At 49.4% G+C, this 17,849-nt stretch overlaps 1 protein-coding gene across 1 annotated transcript in view; it reads right to left on the bottom strand.

The window, feature by feature from the left end:
• Positions 1–17,849, bottom strand: part of LRP4 (LDL receptor related protein 4) — a 56,353-nt gene that overhangs the window by 12,965 nt on the left and 25,539 nt on the right. Inside the window, exons 13-30 of the mRNA XM_066361808.1 lie at positions 17,490–17,646; positions 16,013–16,230; positions 15,696–15,872; positions 14,463–14,585; positions 12,576–12,784; positions 12,320–12,401; positions 11,461–11,566; positions 10,206–10,407; positions 7,002–7,191; positions 6,783–6,914; positions 4,563–4,703; positions 4,129–4,215; positions 3,851–4,022; positions 2,722–2,884; positions 2,378–2,603; positions 1,735–2,038; positions 475–693; positions 170–304 (exon numbers count right to left, since the gene is read on the bottom strand). Coding sequence (XP_066217905.1) covers positions 170–304; positions 475–693; positions 1,735–2,038; positions 2,378–2,603; positions 2,722–2,884; positions 3,851–4,022; positions 4,129–4,215; positions 4,563–4,703; positions 6,783–6,914; positions 7,002–7,191; positions 10,206–10,407; positions 11,461–11,566; positions 12,320–12,401; positions 12,576–12,784; positions 14,463–14,585; positions 15,696–15,872; positions 16,013–16,230; positions 17,490–17,646 — 3,043 coding nt within the window. The remainder of the gene's footprint in view (positions 1–169; positions 305–474; positions 694–1,734; positions 2,039–2,377; positions 2,604–2,721; positions 2,885–3,850; positions 4,023–4,128; positions 4,216–4,562; positions 4,704–6,782; positions 6,915–7,001; positions 7,192–10,205; positions 10,408–11,460; positions 11,567–12,319; positions 12,402–12,575; positions 12,785–14,462; positions 14,586–15,695; positions 15,873–16,012; positions 16,231–17,489; positions 17,647–17,849) is intronic.

Genomic DNA, 17,849 nt, shown 5'->3' with positions numbered 1-17,849 from the left:
CTAAGAGGATCTTTGCTCAGCCTTCTCACTGCTTTCTCTTCCCCACCTACAAACAGCTTTCTGGGTTTTCATTTGTTTGTTCGTTTTCACTACTTCAATCTCAACTACTATATCCTCTTCTCTGCCCACCCCTATATATCCAGGAGACTCTTTAGGGCAGGATTCCCACCTGCGGGTATCATAGTCCAGGGTAAGGCCATTGGGCCAACCCAGGTCTGTATTGATGAGGACCTTCCTCTCAGAGCCATCCAGGTTCGCCCGCTCAATCTTGGCAATGTGGCCCCAGTCTGTCCAGAAGAGGTACCTGAGACACAACAGTGACATCATCATCGAGGCACAGGAAGATGGCACCGAGAGCTTTAGAGAATACAAGGGACACACCGATACCATTACTAGATAGGCATCCTGCAGGGGCCTCTTCACCAGGCCCTTCCTGCTTCCCTGGGTCTTTTTTCCCGCTGGCCATCAACTCACCCCTTCCTGGGGAAAACGGCAATGGCCCGAGGCTCATCCAGGCTGTTGTTGACCAGCACTTTGCGGCAGGAACCATCTAACCTGGACGCTTCGATGGTATTTCGGCCTGTATCTGTCCAGTATAAATTCCTGGCCACCCAGTCCACTGCCAGCCCATCGGTGGTCTTCAGCCCATGCCCGATCACAGTCTCCATGTTGCTGCCATTCAGATCTGCTCGCCTTGGGGAGGACCAGGGTCGGATGACTGAACAGGTTGACCAGCAATAGACCGAAACCCCTTCAACCCATGTTCCTACAATTGTATCCCCACTATACTGTAAGCTCCATAGGGGCAGAGACCAAGTATCTATAAGCACATTCCTCAGTATCTAGAACAAGACATTTGCAGAATTAATAAATAGATTCTTAGGAGGACAGAGTGTTTCTGGCTGTAACTAATGGGCATTTAGGTCCATGTCTTGCCAAAAGAAGGGTTAATAATTCCCCAAATACTTAGGGAAGAGACAAGGATTGCTCGGGGGTCATTATAAAAAAGGCCAATTTGTCAAAACCTAAATGTGCATTTCTACAGAAGTCCTACAGCAGGGAAATCAACTTCAGGATGGGGGGGGGGGCATATCCCAAAGACATGGGGGACTTCTCTAAACATCTGGCCATCTGCCCCAGCATGACATTTTCCAGGGAGAACAAAGGGGGATGCCCTTGTTCCTGCACATGGGAATCCCTGCTGTGGTGAGCCCCTCTTCCTGGTGGCAGGGCATCACACTCCTCAGCTGTGTTGGGGCAAAAAAACTAAATAAAACTAAAACAAAAAATATAAAAACAAAGCAATAAACAGCCTTGTGAACAAGCACAAGCCTTGGCATTTATCCAGGGCTCCTGTATTATACAGTACTACAAACACATGGTTTAGCTACATGGCTGATCTTTCAACAAGTCTTAGATCCTTAGAGCAACTCCAAGGCCCAGTTGTAGGGGAAGAAGGCTCCAGGTCCCCAGCCTGACATTATCTGATTTTTCTGTTTGTTTTACATACTGGGCTTTTATTAATCTTTAAATAAACAAAACAAAACCCCAAAGTTTGAAACTCTGTTGTAAGTAATAACACTACAAGTGTCTGAACAAGTCAGAGTCAGAACTCCCTGTCCGAGTTGTCAAATCGCTGAGTTCATTTGGAGGTCAGCACAGACCATAACCTCACCCACCAGGGACTGGAAGCAGCGGGTCTGTGGCCTCCAGAGGTTTCGAGGACCCTCATACCTGATAACATCCAGGAACACATCTGTGTAATAGACCTTTCCATCCACACTGTCATAGTCTAGGGAAATGACATTGTTGAGTTCGGGAACAGGGACGTGCACATCTGTGTGGTCGCTGGTGTCCAGGGAGATGCGGCGGATGGAGCCGCGGCTGGAGAAGAGCAGGTAGGTCTCTGGAGAGGGATCACAGGTCTTCCCGTCCCCCTTCGGCTGGATGCCAGTGGGGCAGGCGCAGGAGAAGCCAGAGGGCCGAGGCAAACAGAGGTGGGAGCAGCCACCATTCCTCGGGCCACACTTGTTAAAACCTGGTGATGAGAGGGAGAGAAGCATGAGGTTGGGCACCCTGCCTGGAATATTGTCTGAATCTCACAAAGGCTCTGTTTTTCTGTTGTTCTAAATAACAGGGTTTGGTGCCTGGCAGGGATGAAGTACAAGGGGCAGGAGTGTCTCCAAGGCATCATTTGAAAGTGACAGCATGAGGCAGTTGTAGTACCAGCCACACCCAGAGGCAACACGGCCTGATCCTGGAAGGGGGCTTAGGTGAGTCCCCGTCTCTGGGACTGTAAAGAAATCTCTGCTCGCTGATGTTGTGATGCCCTCAGAAAGCCAGAGGCTCTGGATCACAGCCCTCACAGTCTTCTCACCCAGTGGCTGTGCCCGATCCACAGCCTGGATGTCCATGAGGCCTGGCAGGTTGGACCTGACCAGGATGATATTGCTGCCAGTATCCTTGTCAGCACGGTGGATGCTACGAGTCTGCCAGTCAGTCCAGTAGATATAGGAGTCGAGCAGGGTGAGGCCATATGGGTGCTGCACAGGTGACACCAGTGTGTGACGATTGGCACCATTCAGGTCAGCAACCTCAATTCTCTGTAGAGGGGGGAGAGGGTAGGGCTGGCTATCAGTAAACGGAGCTCACAGAGGAGGTGCCAAACAGGCTTCTCCAGTCTTCCAGGCCCCTGGAAAGCAGCGGGAGCAGGACTCTCACCTCAGTGTGGGCATCAGCCCAGAGCAGCTGGGAGCTGGCCTTGTCCACAGTCAGTCCATTGGGCCACCCGAGGTTGTTGCTGATGAGCACGGTCCTGTCGGAGCCGTCCATTCCAGACCGCTCTAACTTGGCATTCTCTCCCCAGTCAGTCCAGTACATGAAGCTGGGCAAAGAATACTAGCTGGTTATTCCCACAGCTCCAGGATACTCTAAGTACTTATAATATGCCAAACCCTGTGAAAAATACTTCACATGCAAAAAGAGGAGCTGCTGCTTAATGGGTATAGTGTTCAGGTTTGCAAGATGAAAACCTGGAGATGTGCTTCGCAATAGTGTGACTATACTTCATACAACTGAACTATACACTTACAAATGTTTAAGATGGTCAATTTGTATTATTATTTTTTATCATTATTATTTTTTCTTTTTTGTGACAGAGACAGAGAGAGGGACAGATAGGGACAGACAGGAAGGGAGAGAGATGAGAAGCATCAATTCTTTGTTGCGGCACCTTAGTTGTTCATTGATTGCTTTCTCATATGTGCCTTGACAGGGAAACTACAGCAGACAGAGTGACCCCTTGCTCAAGCCAGTGACCTTGGGCTCAAGCTGGTGAGACTTGCTCAAACCAGATGAACCTGCGCTCAAGCTAGCGACCTCAGGGTCTCAAACTTGGGTCCTCTGCGTCCCAGTCCGACCCTCTATCCACTGAGCCACCGCCTGGTCAGGCTTTTTTTTTAAAACCACTATTAAAGAAAAGGTCTTATCCATGTATAACTCACTTAATCCTCACAAAAGTCACAAGGAATGCATTTCCACTATCATCTCCATTTACAGGTAAGAAAGCTGAAAATCAGAGAGGTTTAACACTGGACTCAAAGTAACAGAAACAGCTAAAAAATGGTGAAGGAATTTGAATCCCAGATTTCTGAATTCAAGGGTCATGGTTTTAACCTCAACCCCATGCTGCCACCCTGAAAGAAGTCACAAGAGAGTGAAACAGCCCCCGGAAGGTCAGTGTTAGTGTTCCCGCGAAGCATGCTCAATCTCCATGGCCCACGTTCACCCATCCACAACTCCAGCTGAGCCGACCCCTCCTGCTGCTCAGAGTCACAGAGCTGGCTCTCACCCCATCTCATGGTACAGTACAATGGCCCGGGGACTGTCAAGATTCTGCCACACCAAAACTTTCCGCATGGACCCGTCCAGGTTGCCCACTTCAATCCGGTTGGTGCCAGTGTCTGTCCAGTACACTTTCCGGCCAATGGCATCCACCGCGAGCCCATCTGTGGTTTGCAGCCCTGCAGGAAGTCAAGAGAGCACACTGGCTCTTGCTTTAAAACAGATGGGATATTTCCCCAGCTCTGTAGCCAGACAGGTGGTCCCTGGGCTGGGAGCAAGGCCCACCTGTGGTGATGATGTCCTCGTGCTGTGAGCCATCCAGATTGGCACGGCTGATCCTGTGCAGCGTGCTGTCTGACCAATACACTTTTCCTGGAAAGTGAAGGCATGGCTCAGCCTGGACCCTCAACCCCCACAAAGGGACTCAGAGAGCCCTCCCTGCACCCCGCAGTAGAGGAAATCAATGGAAATGTAGAAATGTCATAACAGGACAGTTCTTGGCAGAGAGGGAGAAGAGGGCCAGGAACTATGCCCCATAGTTTTGTTATGACATAACCAAAGGGAAAGTGCTGGAAAGACAGGGGCTGACACTGTGCCAGAGGGGATGGTGAGCCCCAGGCTCTTAGCAGGTGACACTGGGGGTAGAAAAAAAAGGACAGCAGTTGCTATGGGGCAGGGACAGAAGGCCGGGGGGGGGGGATGAAGAGGGCCACACAGACCTTCTTGGGGATCCACTCCAATGGCAATGGTGTTCTTCATGGTAATGTTGATTGGTACCACCACATCGGCAAAATAAGGGATGTCCAAGGACACCATGCGTATGTCTATCCTCCTGGCGAAGATGAGGAAACTATTCATGCCTGCCCAGATGGGGAGAGAAGGAGAGAGGACAGTCACCCTGGCACAGCCATGAGGAGGATTTGGAGCAAGGTGAACTGCAGTTCATGCTCAGGCTCTGTAAGGTTTTAGTTGAGTGATCCTAGGCAACTGGTTTCAACTGTGTATCAATTTCACCATCTGTACAATAGGGGCAATAACATCATCTGTACAATGTTGGATTAGAAGAGATTGTGCACAGGCTGCACTATCGAGTCTGACATAGTCATAAATGATAGCTCTTTATTTTTTTATTTTTTTCATTTTTTTGAAGCTGGAAACAGGGAGAGACAGTCAGACGGACTCCCTCATGTGCCCGACCGGGATCCTCCCGGCACGCCCACCATGGGGCGACGCTCTGCCCACCAGGGGGCGATGCTCTGCCCATCCTGGGCGTCGCCATGTTGCGACCAGAGCCACTCTAGCGCCTGAGGCAGAGGCCATAGAGCCATCCCCAGCGCCCGGGCCATCTTTGCTCCAATGGAGCCTTGGCTGAGGGAGGGGAAGAGAGAGACAGAGAGGAAAGCGCGGCGGAGGGGTGGAGAAGCAAATGGGCGCTTCTCCTGTGTGCCCTGGCCGGGAATCGAACCCGGGTCCTCCGCACGCTAGGCCGACGCTCTACCGCTGAGCCAACCGGCCAGGGCTAATGATAGCTCTTTATTAATGTCACAGTAGGACTCTCTCTGAAGGACCCTTAACATGAAGTTTTAGAAACTTCATGGCAAAGTCAAAGAGGGCTTTTCCCCCAGCCCAAGAGGCACAAGTCACAGCTCTTTTCTAACAAATTCCCTGGGAACTCAGGGTTCCAATGCAGTCTGCCATGCACATCCCCTAGGGAGAAACACGGACTTCCAAAATCGTGGGCAGCCAGGTCCTGCTTCCAGGTCCTGCTGATTCAGGTTGTCACATAGCTTGCGCGGGTCACACAGTCACAAAAGTGCCTCATCCAAGGGGAGTTCTATTACATTGTAGATAACATACATTTAAATATTTATGATGAGCGATTTGGGGCAGTTGGAACTAAATAACTTATTCTAACCAAAACAGGATATAATGACAATTTTCCGACAGAGGTATGTAAGGTGTCTGAGAAAGGAGAATCTTTTATGACGATGCATTAAGATACCATAAGAACTAGCCTGCCCAGGTGGAGGCACAGTGGATAGCATTGACCTGGGATGCTGAGGTCCCAAGTTCAAAACCCCGACCGAGGTCACCGTGCAATCATGACATGATCCCATGGTTGCTGGCTTGACCCCAAAGGTCACTAGCTTGCAGCCCAAGATCTCTAGCTTGAGCCCAAGGTCACTGGCTCAGCTAGAGCCCCCTGGTGAAGGCGCATATGAGAAACAATCAATGAACAACTAAAGTGCCGCAACTATGAGTTGATGCATCTCATCTCTCTCCCTGTATGTCTCTGTCTCTTACTAAAAAACCCCCAAAAAACAAAAAAAAAAAACCCAAAAAACAGGCCCTGGCCGGTTGGCTCAGCGGTAGAGCGTCGGCCTGGCGTGCGGAGGACCCGGGTTCGATTCCCGGCCAGGGCACATAGGAGAAGCGCCCATTTGCTCTCCACCCCCCACCCCCTCCTTCCTCTCTGTCTCTCTCTTCCCCTCCCGCAGCCAAGGCTCCATTGGAGCAAAGATGGCCCGGGCACTGGGGATGGCTCCTTGGCCTCTGCCCCAGGCGCTAGAGTGGCTCTGGTCGCGGCAGAGCATCGCCCCCTGGTGGGCAGAGCGTCGCCCCTGGTGGGCGTGCCAGGTGGATCCCGGTCGGGTGCATGCGGGAGTCTGTCTGACTGTCTCTCCCTGTTTCCAGCTTCAGAAAAATACAAAACAAAACAAAAAAAAACCCAAAAAACAAACTAGCTGGAGCCTGCCTCCAATCCTGTCTACCTGCTCCCCGGGCCTCTGTCAGGACCTCTCCACTCCCCTAAGCCTCTAGAAGCACCAGGATGCACGGTTTCTCTGACCACACTGGAGTCCATCTCATCTAGAGGGAAGGAAGAAAGCCACTGCTGCTCCCACCGAGGCTCTCCCTGGGTCTCCGATGCTTAGACTCACCTGGTGAACAGGTCTTGCCATCAGGCATCAGGTTGATGCCTGTGGGGCAGGTACAGCTAAAGCCACTTGGATTTGGGGACCGAAGACACAAGTGGCTGCAGCCGCCATTCTCCACAGCGCATGGGGTAGACACTGGGGAGAAAGGAGGAGAGGAGTCAACAATCAGACCATGGCAGAGGAAAGCTGAAAAGAAGCCAGGGTGGGCCAAGGGCTGCTTACCTGGGGGCCGCCGGCGGTGGAAGACGTGGATGTCCATGAGGTTTTCCAAATTCTCCTGCAGGGTTTCCCGGTCCAGCCCAGTCAGCCGGTCGGCGCTCTGGATACTCTTGGTCTGCCAATCCGTCCAATAGATGCGCTCTCCATAGAGGGTCAGCCCAAATGGGTGGGGGAGCTGGCTTCCAATCAGCACCTACCAGGGACCCAGCATGTGTGTCATGCCCCAGCGAGGTCCAACAGTGCACAGTAGTGGCCAAGAGCTCAGGAGAGGAGTCAAAATGCAGCTTGGCTACTACTGCCTGCTGTGTGACCTTGAGCAAGAGCTGGTTATAAAACCTCTTTGAGTATTGGGCTGCCAACCTGTGATATGATTGTGATAACACTTGGTTCCAAGGGTTATATGATTGCAAAAAATCATGTATTATGTATATAACCTTAAAGTATCTCTGCCCAAATTGCTTATTTACAAAAGGAAAATGACAACTTTACAGTAGACATCATTTTAATGATGTAATTAGAGTTAATATCACAATAATGGGACAAGCCAACATCTGTACCTCCTGAGACACGCTGAGAACTCAGGCCATGGCTTCACTTAATGTAGTGTGCCCACCCCCAACACATAATCTGAGTCTAATCACAAGGAAAATATCAGACAAGTTGAGGAATATTCTACAAAATAACTGGCATTTACTCTTTAAAAATACTAAGGTCAAGAAAGACATAAACAGACTAAGGAAGCATCCCAGGTTAGAGACTGAAGAGAGGTGATACTAAAAACAATTGTGACCTGGGATTGCATCCTGGACTAAAAAAAAAAAAAAAAAAAAAAAAAAAAAAGAGGCCCTGGCCGGTTGGCTCAGCGGTAGAGCGTCAGCCTGGCGTGCGGGGGACCCGGGTTCGATTCCCGGCCAGGGCACATAGGAGAAGCGCCCATTTGCTTCTCCACCCCCCCTCCTTCCTCTCTGTCTCTCTCTTCCCCTCCCGCAGCCAAGGCTTCATTGGAGCAAAGATGGCCCGGGCGCTGGGGATGGCTCCTTGACCTCTGCCCCAGGCGCTAGAGGGGCTCTGGTCGCGGCAGAGCGACGCCCCGGAGGGGCAGAGCATCGCCCCCTGGTGGGCGTGCCGGGTGGATCCTGGTCGGGCACATGCGGGAGTCTGTCTGACTGTCTCTCCCCGTTTCCAGCTTCAGGAAAATACAAAAAAAAAAAAAAAAAAAAAAAAGATAAAGAAAAGCTATAGCCTGACCAGGTGGTGGTACAATGGATAGAGCTTCGTCCTGGGATGCAGAGTATCCAGGTTCAAAACCCTAAGGTCACCAGCTTGAGCATGGGCTCATCTGGCTTGAGAGCAGGGTTGCTGACTTCAGTGTGGGATCATAGACATGACTCCATGGTCGCTGGTTTGAGCCCAAGGTTGCTGGCTTGAGCAACGGGTCATTTGCTCCGCTGTAGCCCCCTTGGTCAAGGCACATATGAGAAAGCAATCAATGAACAACTAAGGTCCCGCAACAAAGAATTGATGCTTCTCATCTCTCTCCCTTCCTGTCTCCCTGACCCTATCTGTTCCTCTATCTCTGTCTGTCTGTCTGTCTCACACAAAAAAAAGAAAAGAAAGAAAGGCTATAAAGGGGGAGGTGGAGGAGGGAATAGGGGTGATAAATGGTGATGGACAAAGACTGGACTTGGGGGTGCTGAACACACAATATGGTGTACAGAGATATGTTGTAGAACTGGGCACTGGAAACCTCTATATGTTAACCAGTGTCACCCCAATAAACTCAATTTTTTAAAAAAGGAAAAGCTATAAAGGACATCATTGGGGCAATTGGTGGTGAAATTCAATATTGACTGTGGATTAGATAGTAACATTGTATGAATGCTAAATTTCCTAATTTTTACTTTTGTACTGTGGTTATGTAAGGCAGTGTCCCTGTTCTTAGAAAATATGCACTGGAAAATCTTGGGATCAAGAGCAGGATGACTTCAATTTAATCTCTGATGGTTCAGAAAAATAATAGTGTGTGTGTGTGTGTGTGTGTAAATAGAAATAGAGAATGAGAATGATGCAACAATGTAGCAAAATGTTAGTTATTGGTTATTTGTTCTTGCAATTTTAAGTTTTGCATTATACCAAAATAAACAATAACAAAAACAAAGAAAGAGAGAGATCATCACGCAACTGGTGATTGATCAGTGTTCTCTGTCATGGTTTTAGGAAAGCACTTGTACACCCTGCCCACAATCCACAGGAATCCCTAGTTTCCTTTCATCATCAAGCAGCTGGACCCCCAGGGATCTGGAGAGCAGCTGCAGCCTCAGAGAAATAGCACATGCCCATGCTGGGTCCCTCCAGGGTCCTGTCCCCCTAGCTCCTATCAGCAGCGGGCCAGGAAGTGATGCCCTGAAGGCTGACAGGGCTGTGGGAGGATGCCTTAGCACAGGGGTCAGGAGCCTATGGCTTGCGAGCCAGATGTGGCTCTTTTGATGGCTGCATCTGGCTCGCAGACAAATCTTTAATAAAAATAATAATAACGTTAAAAATATAAAACATTCTCGGCCCTGGCCGGTTGGCTCAGTGGTAGAGCGTCGGCCTGGCGTGCAGAAGTCCCGGGTTCAATTCCGGGCCAGGGCACACAGGAGAAGCGCCTATCTGCTTCTCCACCCCTCCCCCTCTCCTTCCTCTCTGTCTCTCTCCTCCCCTTCCGCAGTGAGGCTCCATTGGAGCAAAGATGGCCCGGGCGCTGGGGATGGCTCCTTGGCCTCTGCCCCAGGCGCTAGAGTGGCTCTGGTCGCAACAGAGCGACGCCCCAGAGGGGCAGAGCATCGCCCCCTGGTGGGCATGCCGGGTGGATCCCGGTCGGGCGCATGTGGGAATCTGTCTGACTGTGTCTCCCCGTTTCCAGCTTCAGAAAAATACAAAAAAAAAAAAAAATATATATATATATATATATATTTTATATATATATAAAACATTCTCATGTATTACAATCCATTCATTTCCTACCACTCATGTTCACGGTTGCGGATGGCTGGAGCCAATCACAGCTGTCCTCCGGGACAACACCAAATTTTTATTGGATAATGCTTAACGTACACAGTTGCACAGTTGTTGTATGGCTCTCACGGAATTACATTTTAAAATATGTGGCGTTCATGGCTCTCTCAGCCAAAAACGTTCCGACCCCTGCCTTAGCGCCACCCTTACCTTCCTCTTACTGCCATCCAGTCCAGCAAATTCAATTGTCTTCATGCCGGCATCAGCCCAGTACAGCCTCTGTGACCCATAGTCAATGGCTAATCCATTAGGCCAGGTCAGGTTGGAAGAGATGATGACCTGGCGGCCCGAAGCATCCATGCCAGCTCGTTCAATCTTGGGGCTTGCGCCCCAGTCAGTCCAATACATGTACCTGGGCACAGACAAGGGAGGTCTTACAAGCCTTCCGGTTAGCGCCCAGTGGGGGTTCATAGGACCTAGGTTTCAGGGTTTCTGCCTGTAACAGCTGCCCCAGCCTCCTGTCTCAGCCCCCAGTCCTGTCCTGGGCTCAGAGCTGTCTCTGAGAGTTTTGTATCTTCTATCACTATCAAAAGGCACTTAGGGTCTTAATAAAGAAAGAATCTAGCTCGAGGAGTACTCAGCAAATAAGGCCTATTTGGGTAGGAAGAGGAGAAGTGAGGATGGGAAATAAGAAATGTGTTCTCAATTGGATGAGTTAAATAATTATAGTACATAAATTTAATAGAGTAGAATTCAATATAATCATTAAGAAGAACAATATAGAGCCCTGGCCGGAGAGCTCGGTTGGTTAGAGCTTCATCCTGAAGCGCAGGGTTTGCCAGTTTGATCCCTGATCAGGGCACATACAGGAACAGATCAATATTCCTCTCTCTCTCTCTCTCTCTCTCTCTCTCTCTCTCTCTCTCCCATCAATAAATAAAAAAAATTAAAATAAAAAAGAGTAACATATAGATCTATATAATCAAATGGAAAGATCTATGTAATATAGATGATCAAATGGAAAGATAGCCAAGATATATAGCCATGTGAAAAATCAAGTTGCAACCAAAACAGCATGACATCGCTGGAAAGCCAAAACCACCACCGCCAACAACAAATGTGTATAGACACATAGAAGAAAATTTGGAAAAGGTACCCTCAACTGTTAACAATGGTTACTGCTGGAAAGTGAGAATATAGGGAATTTTCACTTTCCCCAGATTTCTAATGAGTTACTTTTATAAGCAGACAAACAAACAAAAAAAGACATAAACACAAAAAAAGATGAGAAAATTCAAAGGTTTCTTTGTCTACTGAGGAGTCAGAGCTATCACTATGCTCTGCAGTTTCCACAGCTGCCCTTGCTGCCTGGTTTGTCCATAACAACTGGCTGCTCTCCAGTCTCCCCTCTAGAACTCAGGTCTGCAGGGTGGGTGGGACTCCTTCCAGAGGAGCAGGTGCTCACCCGCCCATGGGTTCCACCACAATGTCTCGGGGACGATCAAGGTTCTCCCAGATGAGTACTGTCCTCATACTGCCATCTGTGTTGGCCACCTCGATCCGGTCTGTTCCTACCAAGCAGTAGGGGGCGAAGATATTAACTCTAGTCTCGGACATTCACCCTTTTACCTCCCGTGCCCAGCACGGAGCCTGGCATGCAGCAGAGTCTCAAGAAGTACATTGTGATAGATGTACAATGGATAATTAGTGAACTGAATTTCGAGAAGAGATTCAAGAAAGTGATCAGTTCCATTTCTTTGAAGAGTAAGGCTTCCTCAACCCCAGCAGCTCACTCTGTCCTCTAATTTCAGACAATGCTTCTCAGACTCTAGTGTGTATAAGAATCAGAACCCCCAAAGATTCTGATTCAGTAGGTCTGGGGGCAGGGCCCAGGAATTTGCATTTCTAACAAGTTCCCAGGTAACGCTGATGCTGCTGGTCCATGGACCACACGTTGAGTAGCTCTGATTTAAGGCATTTCCTTTGCCTTCCACACTCAACCTGGCTATTAGAAAATGCCTGTTTTACCAAGACAGTAATGAAAGAAAAATCAAAGGGCACAGTTTCTTTATCTGAAATGCCTCAAAACATTCTCAAGAATCAGCTCCATCGCTGAAGCAGCTGCCATTTGATTGGCAAATGCCAAAACGTCAGACGTGAGTGTCTAGCTTCTGCTCTGTTGCTGCCCCACCCCTCCTGACCTACCAAGGACTTCTGGTCAAGATAGAAGTGGTCTAGGAGGGCACTGGGCTCCTTCTACCTAATGCCAATATTTTAAATAAGAGGAGTCCCAAAGAGTCAGGCCATGGCCTCCCTGTACATACCTGCATCTGTCCAGTATAGCTTGTTGGTCACCCAGTCAATGGCCAGGCCTGCTGGACTCTCCAAACTGGTATCTACCACCACCTGGGCAGGAAACAAAGCTATAGAACCAACTGGATTTGCACCCCAGCTCTGGGACCTAAACTTCACCAATTCTCAGAGTGGGAAAGGGATGGGAAGCCCTTACTCAGGAGACGGAGGATTCTACCCTTTAATCTCTGCCCCTCCTTGAGGGCCCGGGCCCACCCTGGGCCCTACCTCCTGTCCTGTTCCATCCCACTTGGCCCTGCTGATGGTGTCAGTGCTGACATCTGTCCAGTACACGTGGTCATCCTGGGAGTCCCAGTCAAGGGCCACAGCACTGCGCACGTCAGCCAGTGGGATGACATCGTCGGACAGGTCCTCTGTGTCGAAGCTGATCCGACGGATGTCCATCCTTCGGGCAAAAAGCAGGAACTTGTCAAGACCTGATCAAAGGCCGAAAGGGGTCTTCTTTTAATGCTCTAAATCCAATAACAGTGACAGACACAGACGCTCACCTGTGTGACATCTGGTTCAATCATACCTCCTGGGATCTGGTGCCCTTTGTCCCCTACTCTTCACACCTCGGGCCCCCTTTGAGCACTGGGCAGCCCATGCTGACAGAATCAGACTTTAGAATCACATGGAAATGGAGTCTCTCCAAGGCCCAGAAGCACATCCCGTTTAAGTGTCTGTCAGCTTTATCTCAACTTCTCTCACCTCTCCTCCATTGCACTGGCTGGCTGCCGCTGACCCCCAGCCCCACCTCTCTCGTTTCCATGTCTGCCCCAGGGCTTCGGTGATGCACTTCCTCCAGATCCCTGCCTCTTCCTCTTCTCTTCCTTTCACTCAATAGTGGCTAATCATTGAGCACTTACTCCATGCCAGACTCTGATCTCGGTGCTTTTCTTGCCTTGTCTCCTCTACCCTCTGAGCCACTCTTTTTGGTTCATGTTATTCTTATTCCCATTTTCTAGATGAATGATCTCGAGGCCAGGAGAGGTCAAGTAACCTGCGCAGGATCCCCTGGCTACACAGCACCAGAGCCGGGACTTGAACTCAGGTCTCACTCCCGAGAAGGAGCCCTGGCCACTCCCTTATACAGCTTCTTCCTAGTGTGCTCTTTTCTGCCCCCTGTCCCCCTTCTGGTCTGTCTGAATGTTTCCCAGTATACTTTTCTGCCAGGAAGGACACTTCCGGCCTAACTTTCCTGTGTTCCTTTAAGATCTGGGAAACTCTCAAGGGAAAGCTCCAGGGGAAGCCTCTTGCACCTCACTGAGACAACATGGGAAGAGCTGCAGAGACACTAGGTTTTCCATCGATGTGTGTTGAATAAAGATCACCCCTGTTCCTCTGAACAGTTTCCCTAATCTCTGGAAAGGACCCAGATCCCAAGAGAAATCTGATCGTAGCCGGAGACAAGAGGGTCAGTGGGTACATGGCGGTAAGAGAAGCTGCTGATGTGTGAGGACCCCCCCGCCCCCCGCCCAGGCCCCTTGCTGGTGATGCCGGGGCCTGCACCACTCCTCCCTGGACTACTCTTAGGTCAAGTCACCTGTGGCTCTGAGCTAGACAGGGCCATCCTCTCAAGGCAATGGCCCTGCAAGAGCTTAAAGGCAGACAAAGTAGCAGTTCAGGGAGTGACCAGGGAATCCCATTGTCTTTCACTGTTAGGCACATATCTATACAGGGCCTTTGTATGCAGAGCATCATCAGAAGTCCTAATCTTGGCTCTCTGGTTTAGGGGCTGAAAGGAAGTCTTCAACAGGGTGAGATTAAAGGTAAAAAGGTAGGAAACCATTCCCCTGCTTTCTAGAAGGGCCCGGACCCCTCTTACTGCCTACAGAGTAAGCATCCTACCTGGTAAAAATAATACGGAAGCCTGGTTGCAGGTGTTCATACTTGACTGGGTGGGGTCCCTGAACCTTTAGCAACAGCTACTGGGCCCTCAGCCCTCAGCTTTGAGCCAGGAGCCCTCGGCCTCTTACGTTCTTCCTCTCCAGAGGCTACCTGAGGAGGCTGGCTCCTCCCCACAACAGGCAATCCCTCAAACTCGTATCCCAGTTCCTTCCCCCCGCCCTCACAAGGCACCTCCATTGAGGCAGGTGCCCCAGACCCACTTACTCTGGGCACAGGCGTGGCTGCTGATCTTGCGGAAGCCGGTGGGGCAGGCACAAGTGTAGTTCTGGCCGCTGGGCAGACACAGGTGGGTGCATCCTCCATTGTTTTCCCCACAGCGGTTTTTCCCTGCTCAAAGAGCCCAGAGCAAGAGGATCAGGTAAGACTAAAGGTGGACCTCAGGCTAGGGGTTTAGCTATGGTGCAAGCTCCCTGGAGGGAGGAACTATCTATGTCTTATTATTATTTTATTAGCCCCAGCAGTGAACATGACACATAGGAGATGCTTTATACATGTTTGCATAAATTGCAGTGGTAGTCAACCTGGTCCCTACCGCCCACTAGTGGGTGTTCCAGCTTTCATGGTAGGCGGTAGCAGAGCAACCAAAGTATAAATAAAAAGATAGATTTAACTATAGTAAGTTGTTTTATATAAAGATTTATTCTGCCAAACTTAGCGAAAATCCGACATAATGTACTTGGTAAATAAGTAATTTTTTTTATTTTTTATTTTTTATTTTTCCGAAGCTAGAAACTGGGAGAGACAGTCAGACAGACTCCCGCATGCACCCGACCGGGATCCACCTGGCACGCCCACCAGGGGGCGACGCTCTGCCCACCAGGGGGTGATGCTCTGCCCCTCCGGGGCGTCGCTCTGCTACGACCAGAGCCATTCTAGCGCCTGGGGCAGAGGCCAAGGAGCCATCCCCAGCGCCCAGGCCATCTTTGCTCCAATGGAGCCTCGGCTGCGGGAGGGGAAGAGAGAGACAGAGAGGAAGGAGAGGGGGAGAAGCAGAAGGGGGCTTTTCCTGCGTGCCCTGGCCGGGAATCGAACCCGGGACTTCTGCACGCCAGGCCGACGCTCTACCACTGAGCCAACTGGCCAGGGCAGTAATTATTATTATATGCTTTAACTTGCTGTAACTCTGCTTTATAAATTTTATAAAGTAAAGTTACTTCCCTACTTTATAAATCACCATCACTGTGGAACCGGTGGGTGGTTAGAAAATTTTACTACTAACAGAGATACAAAAGTGGGCCGTAGGTATAAAAAGTTGACTACCCCTGAATTAGAGGGGAGACAGCATGTCTTTGTGAATCTCAATGTTGTACTACCCTAAATGTCCAGCAGAGGGAGGAATTAGCCCATGTCAAAGCCAGTGTCAAATTTTCTGGTCAGAACACAATGGCAACTGTGACAGGTGCAGGGAACGTTCTCCATGGCACCCGAGTTTTTTACCTGCAGGCTGGCGCTGAGGGTGCAAGGTGTGGATGTCCATGGGGAAGTGGAGTTTGTTGCGAATGATCTCCTGGTTCTTGCCAGTAAATTTGTTAGCACTATTGATGCTCTTGGTGTGCCAGTCTGTCCAGTATAGGCTGTCTTCAAACACCGTGATGGCAAAGGGGTGCGGGAGGCCTGGGGAAAGTCCAAGAGGACCTCAGTCCAGACGTGGCCTGCCTGGTTCCCACACAAATCTCACCCTCTGCCAAGGCTCCAGGGGGCCAGGACGAGGAAAGGAGGATGAGAGATGAAGGAGAGTGGATGAAGGGCCTCACCCTGGCTAATGACAGCTTTGCGGTGACTCCCATCCAGATTGGCCCTCTCAATGACGTGGTGCTTAGCGTCCACCCAGTACATACGATGACCGGCATAGTCAATGGTGAGGCCATTGGGCCAGAAGAGATGGGTATCAGCAATGATGCGGCGTCCCGAGCCATCCATGCTAGAGGCTTCGATGCGGGGGGTGTTGCCCCAATCTGTCCAGTAAATGGTTCTAGAAAGAGAAAAAAGGACATTGAGAGACAGGCAGTAGAGGGTGTGTAGGTAACTGGGATAGTAATCAGGCAAGAAACTTTTATCCAATTAACCCAAAGGACTCCAACTGGTAGGAGATACATTTTTTTGGGGGGGCGGTTTAGAGCAGGGGTAGTCAACCTTTTTATACCTACCGCCCACTTTTGTATCTCTGTTAGTAGTAAAATTTTCTAACCGCCCACCGGTTCCACAGTGATGGTGATTTATAAAGTAGGGAAGTAACTTTACTTCATAAAATTTATAAAGCAGAGTTACAGCAAGTTAAAGCATACAATAATAATTACTTACCAAGTACTTTATGTCGGATTTTCGCTAAGTTTGGCAGAATAAATCTTTATAAAACAACTTAGTATATAGTTAAATCTATCTTTTTATTTATACTTTGGTTGCTCTGCTACTGCCCACCATGAAAGCTGGAACGCCCACTAGTGGGCGGTAGGGACCAGGTTGACTACCACTGGTTTAGAGAGTGGGGTTTTTTTTAACTGTTTTAATTTAAATGTCTCTAGACAGGTAATCTATTAATTTAAATTTTTTTTTTTTTGCACTATCTGCCTTGGGGAGGGCACTATCTCAGGCATGGGGAGTGCAGCAGTGAACAACAGACAATTCCAGCCCTTGTGGAATTGACCATCTACTGTAATATTAGAACAGGCAGTTTCTTCTTTGTCACACTCGCCAGCACTGCCTTTTGTATTTTACACACACACACACACACACACACTTTCTAAACTAGCTGACCTACAATGGCAGGATCTTAGGACATTCCCCTCAAGTGACTGCATTGAATTTTTAAAAGCTGGGGCTAACAATTTCCATTTCAGGAGACTTTTCTTCTAATAATAAAAGTATTATTAAGTTCTTAATGTTATGAGCTACTAATAAAAAAATACTAAATACCTACAATTTATCTAATGCATTTAAAATGCATTCATCATCTCATTGGATCCTCACACAGCTATGAGGTAGGTGTGTTTTACCACCAGTGGGACATGAGTAAACGGAGGCAGAGAGAGATGAACTAGCTAGCCTAAGGCCACACAGCCAGTTCCTGCAGAGCCAGGTCTCAAACCCAGCTGTGCCTGGGTGCAGAGCCCACGCTGTTAACACCACACTATGAGGATGCCCCCCCCCCCATAATGTCTGGCTAAAGTGGCCTGGGAACTGTCCCCGCAGGTTGCAAGAGGGATTTAGGAACTTGAAACACAACTCACTCACCCCTCCATGGGGTGCAGGGCAATGGCCCGAGGCTTCTCAAGGTTCTGCCAAAGCAGCACCTTGCGGTGAGCCCCGTCCAGGTTGGCCACCTCAATCCTGGATGTCCCTGAGTCGGTCCAGTAGAGTTTGTCATGGACCCAATCCACAGCCAGGCCTCCTGGTGGAAAGAGTCAGTGGGAAATTGACAGGAATTCAGCCCCGGTTCTTCGGTGTCATAGTAACAACTCTGGCACAAAGCAGTTTCTTGGGCCCAGCAGTGTTCTGACCATTTTATATACAGTAATTCATTTAACCAGCACAACAACTCTGTGTGCTAGGTATTACTATGTTTCCCCCAAAATAAGACAGTGTCTTATATTA

The sequence above is a fragment of the Saccopteryx leptura genome, chromosome 1 (genome assembly GCF_036850995.1).
Source record: "Saccopteryx leptura isolate mSacLep1 chromosome 1, mSacLep1_pri_phased_curated, whole genome shotgun sequence".
NCBI lineage: Eukaryota > Metazoa > Chordata > Mammalia > Chiroptera > Emballonuridae > Saccopteryx > Saccopteryx leptura.
The sequence above is the reverse complement of the archived record's forward strand: the minus strand, read 5'-3'. Positions and strand labels throughout refer to the sequence as shown.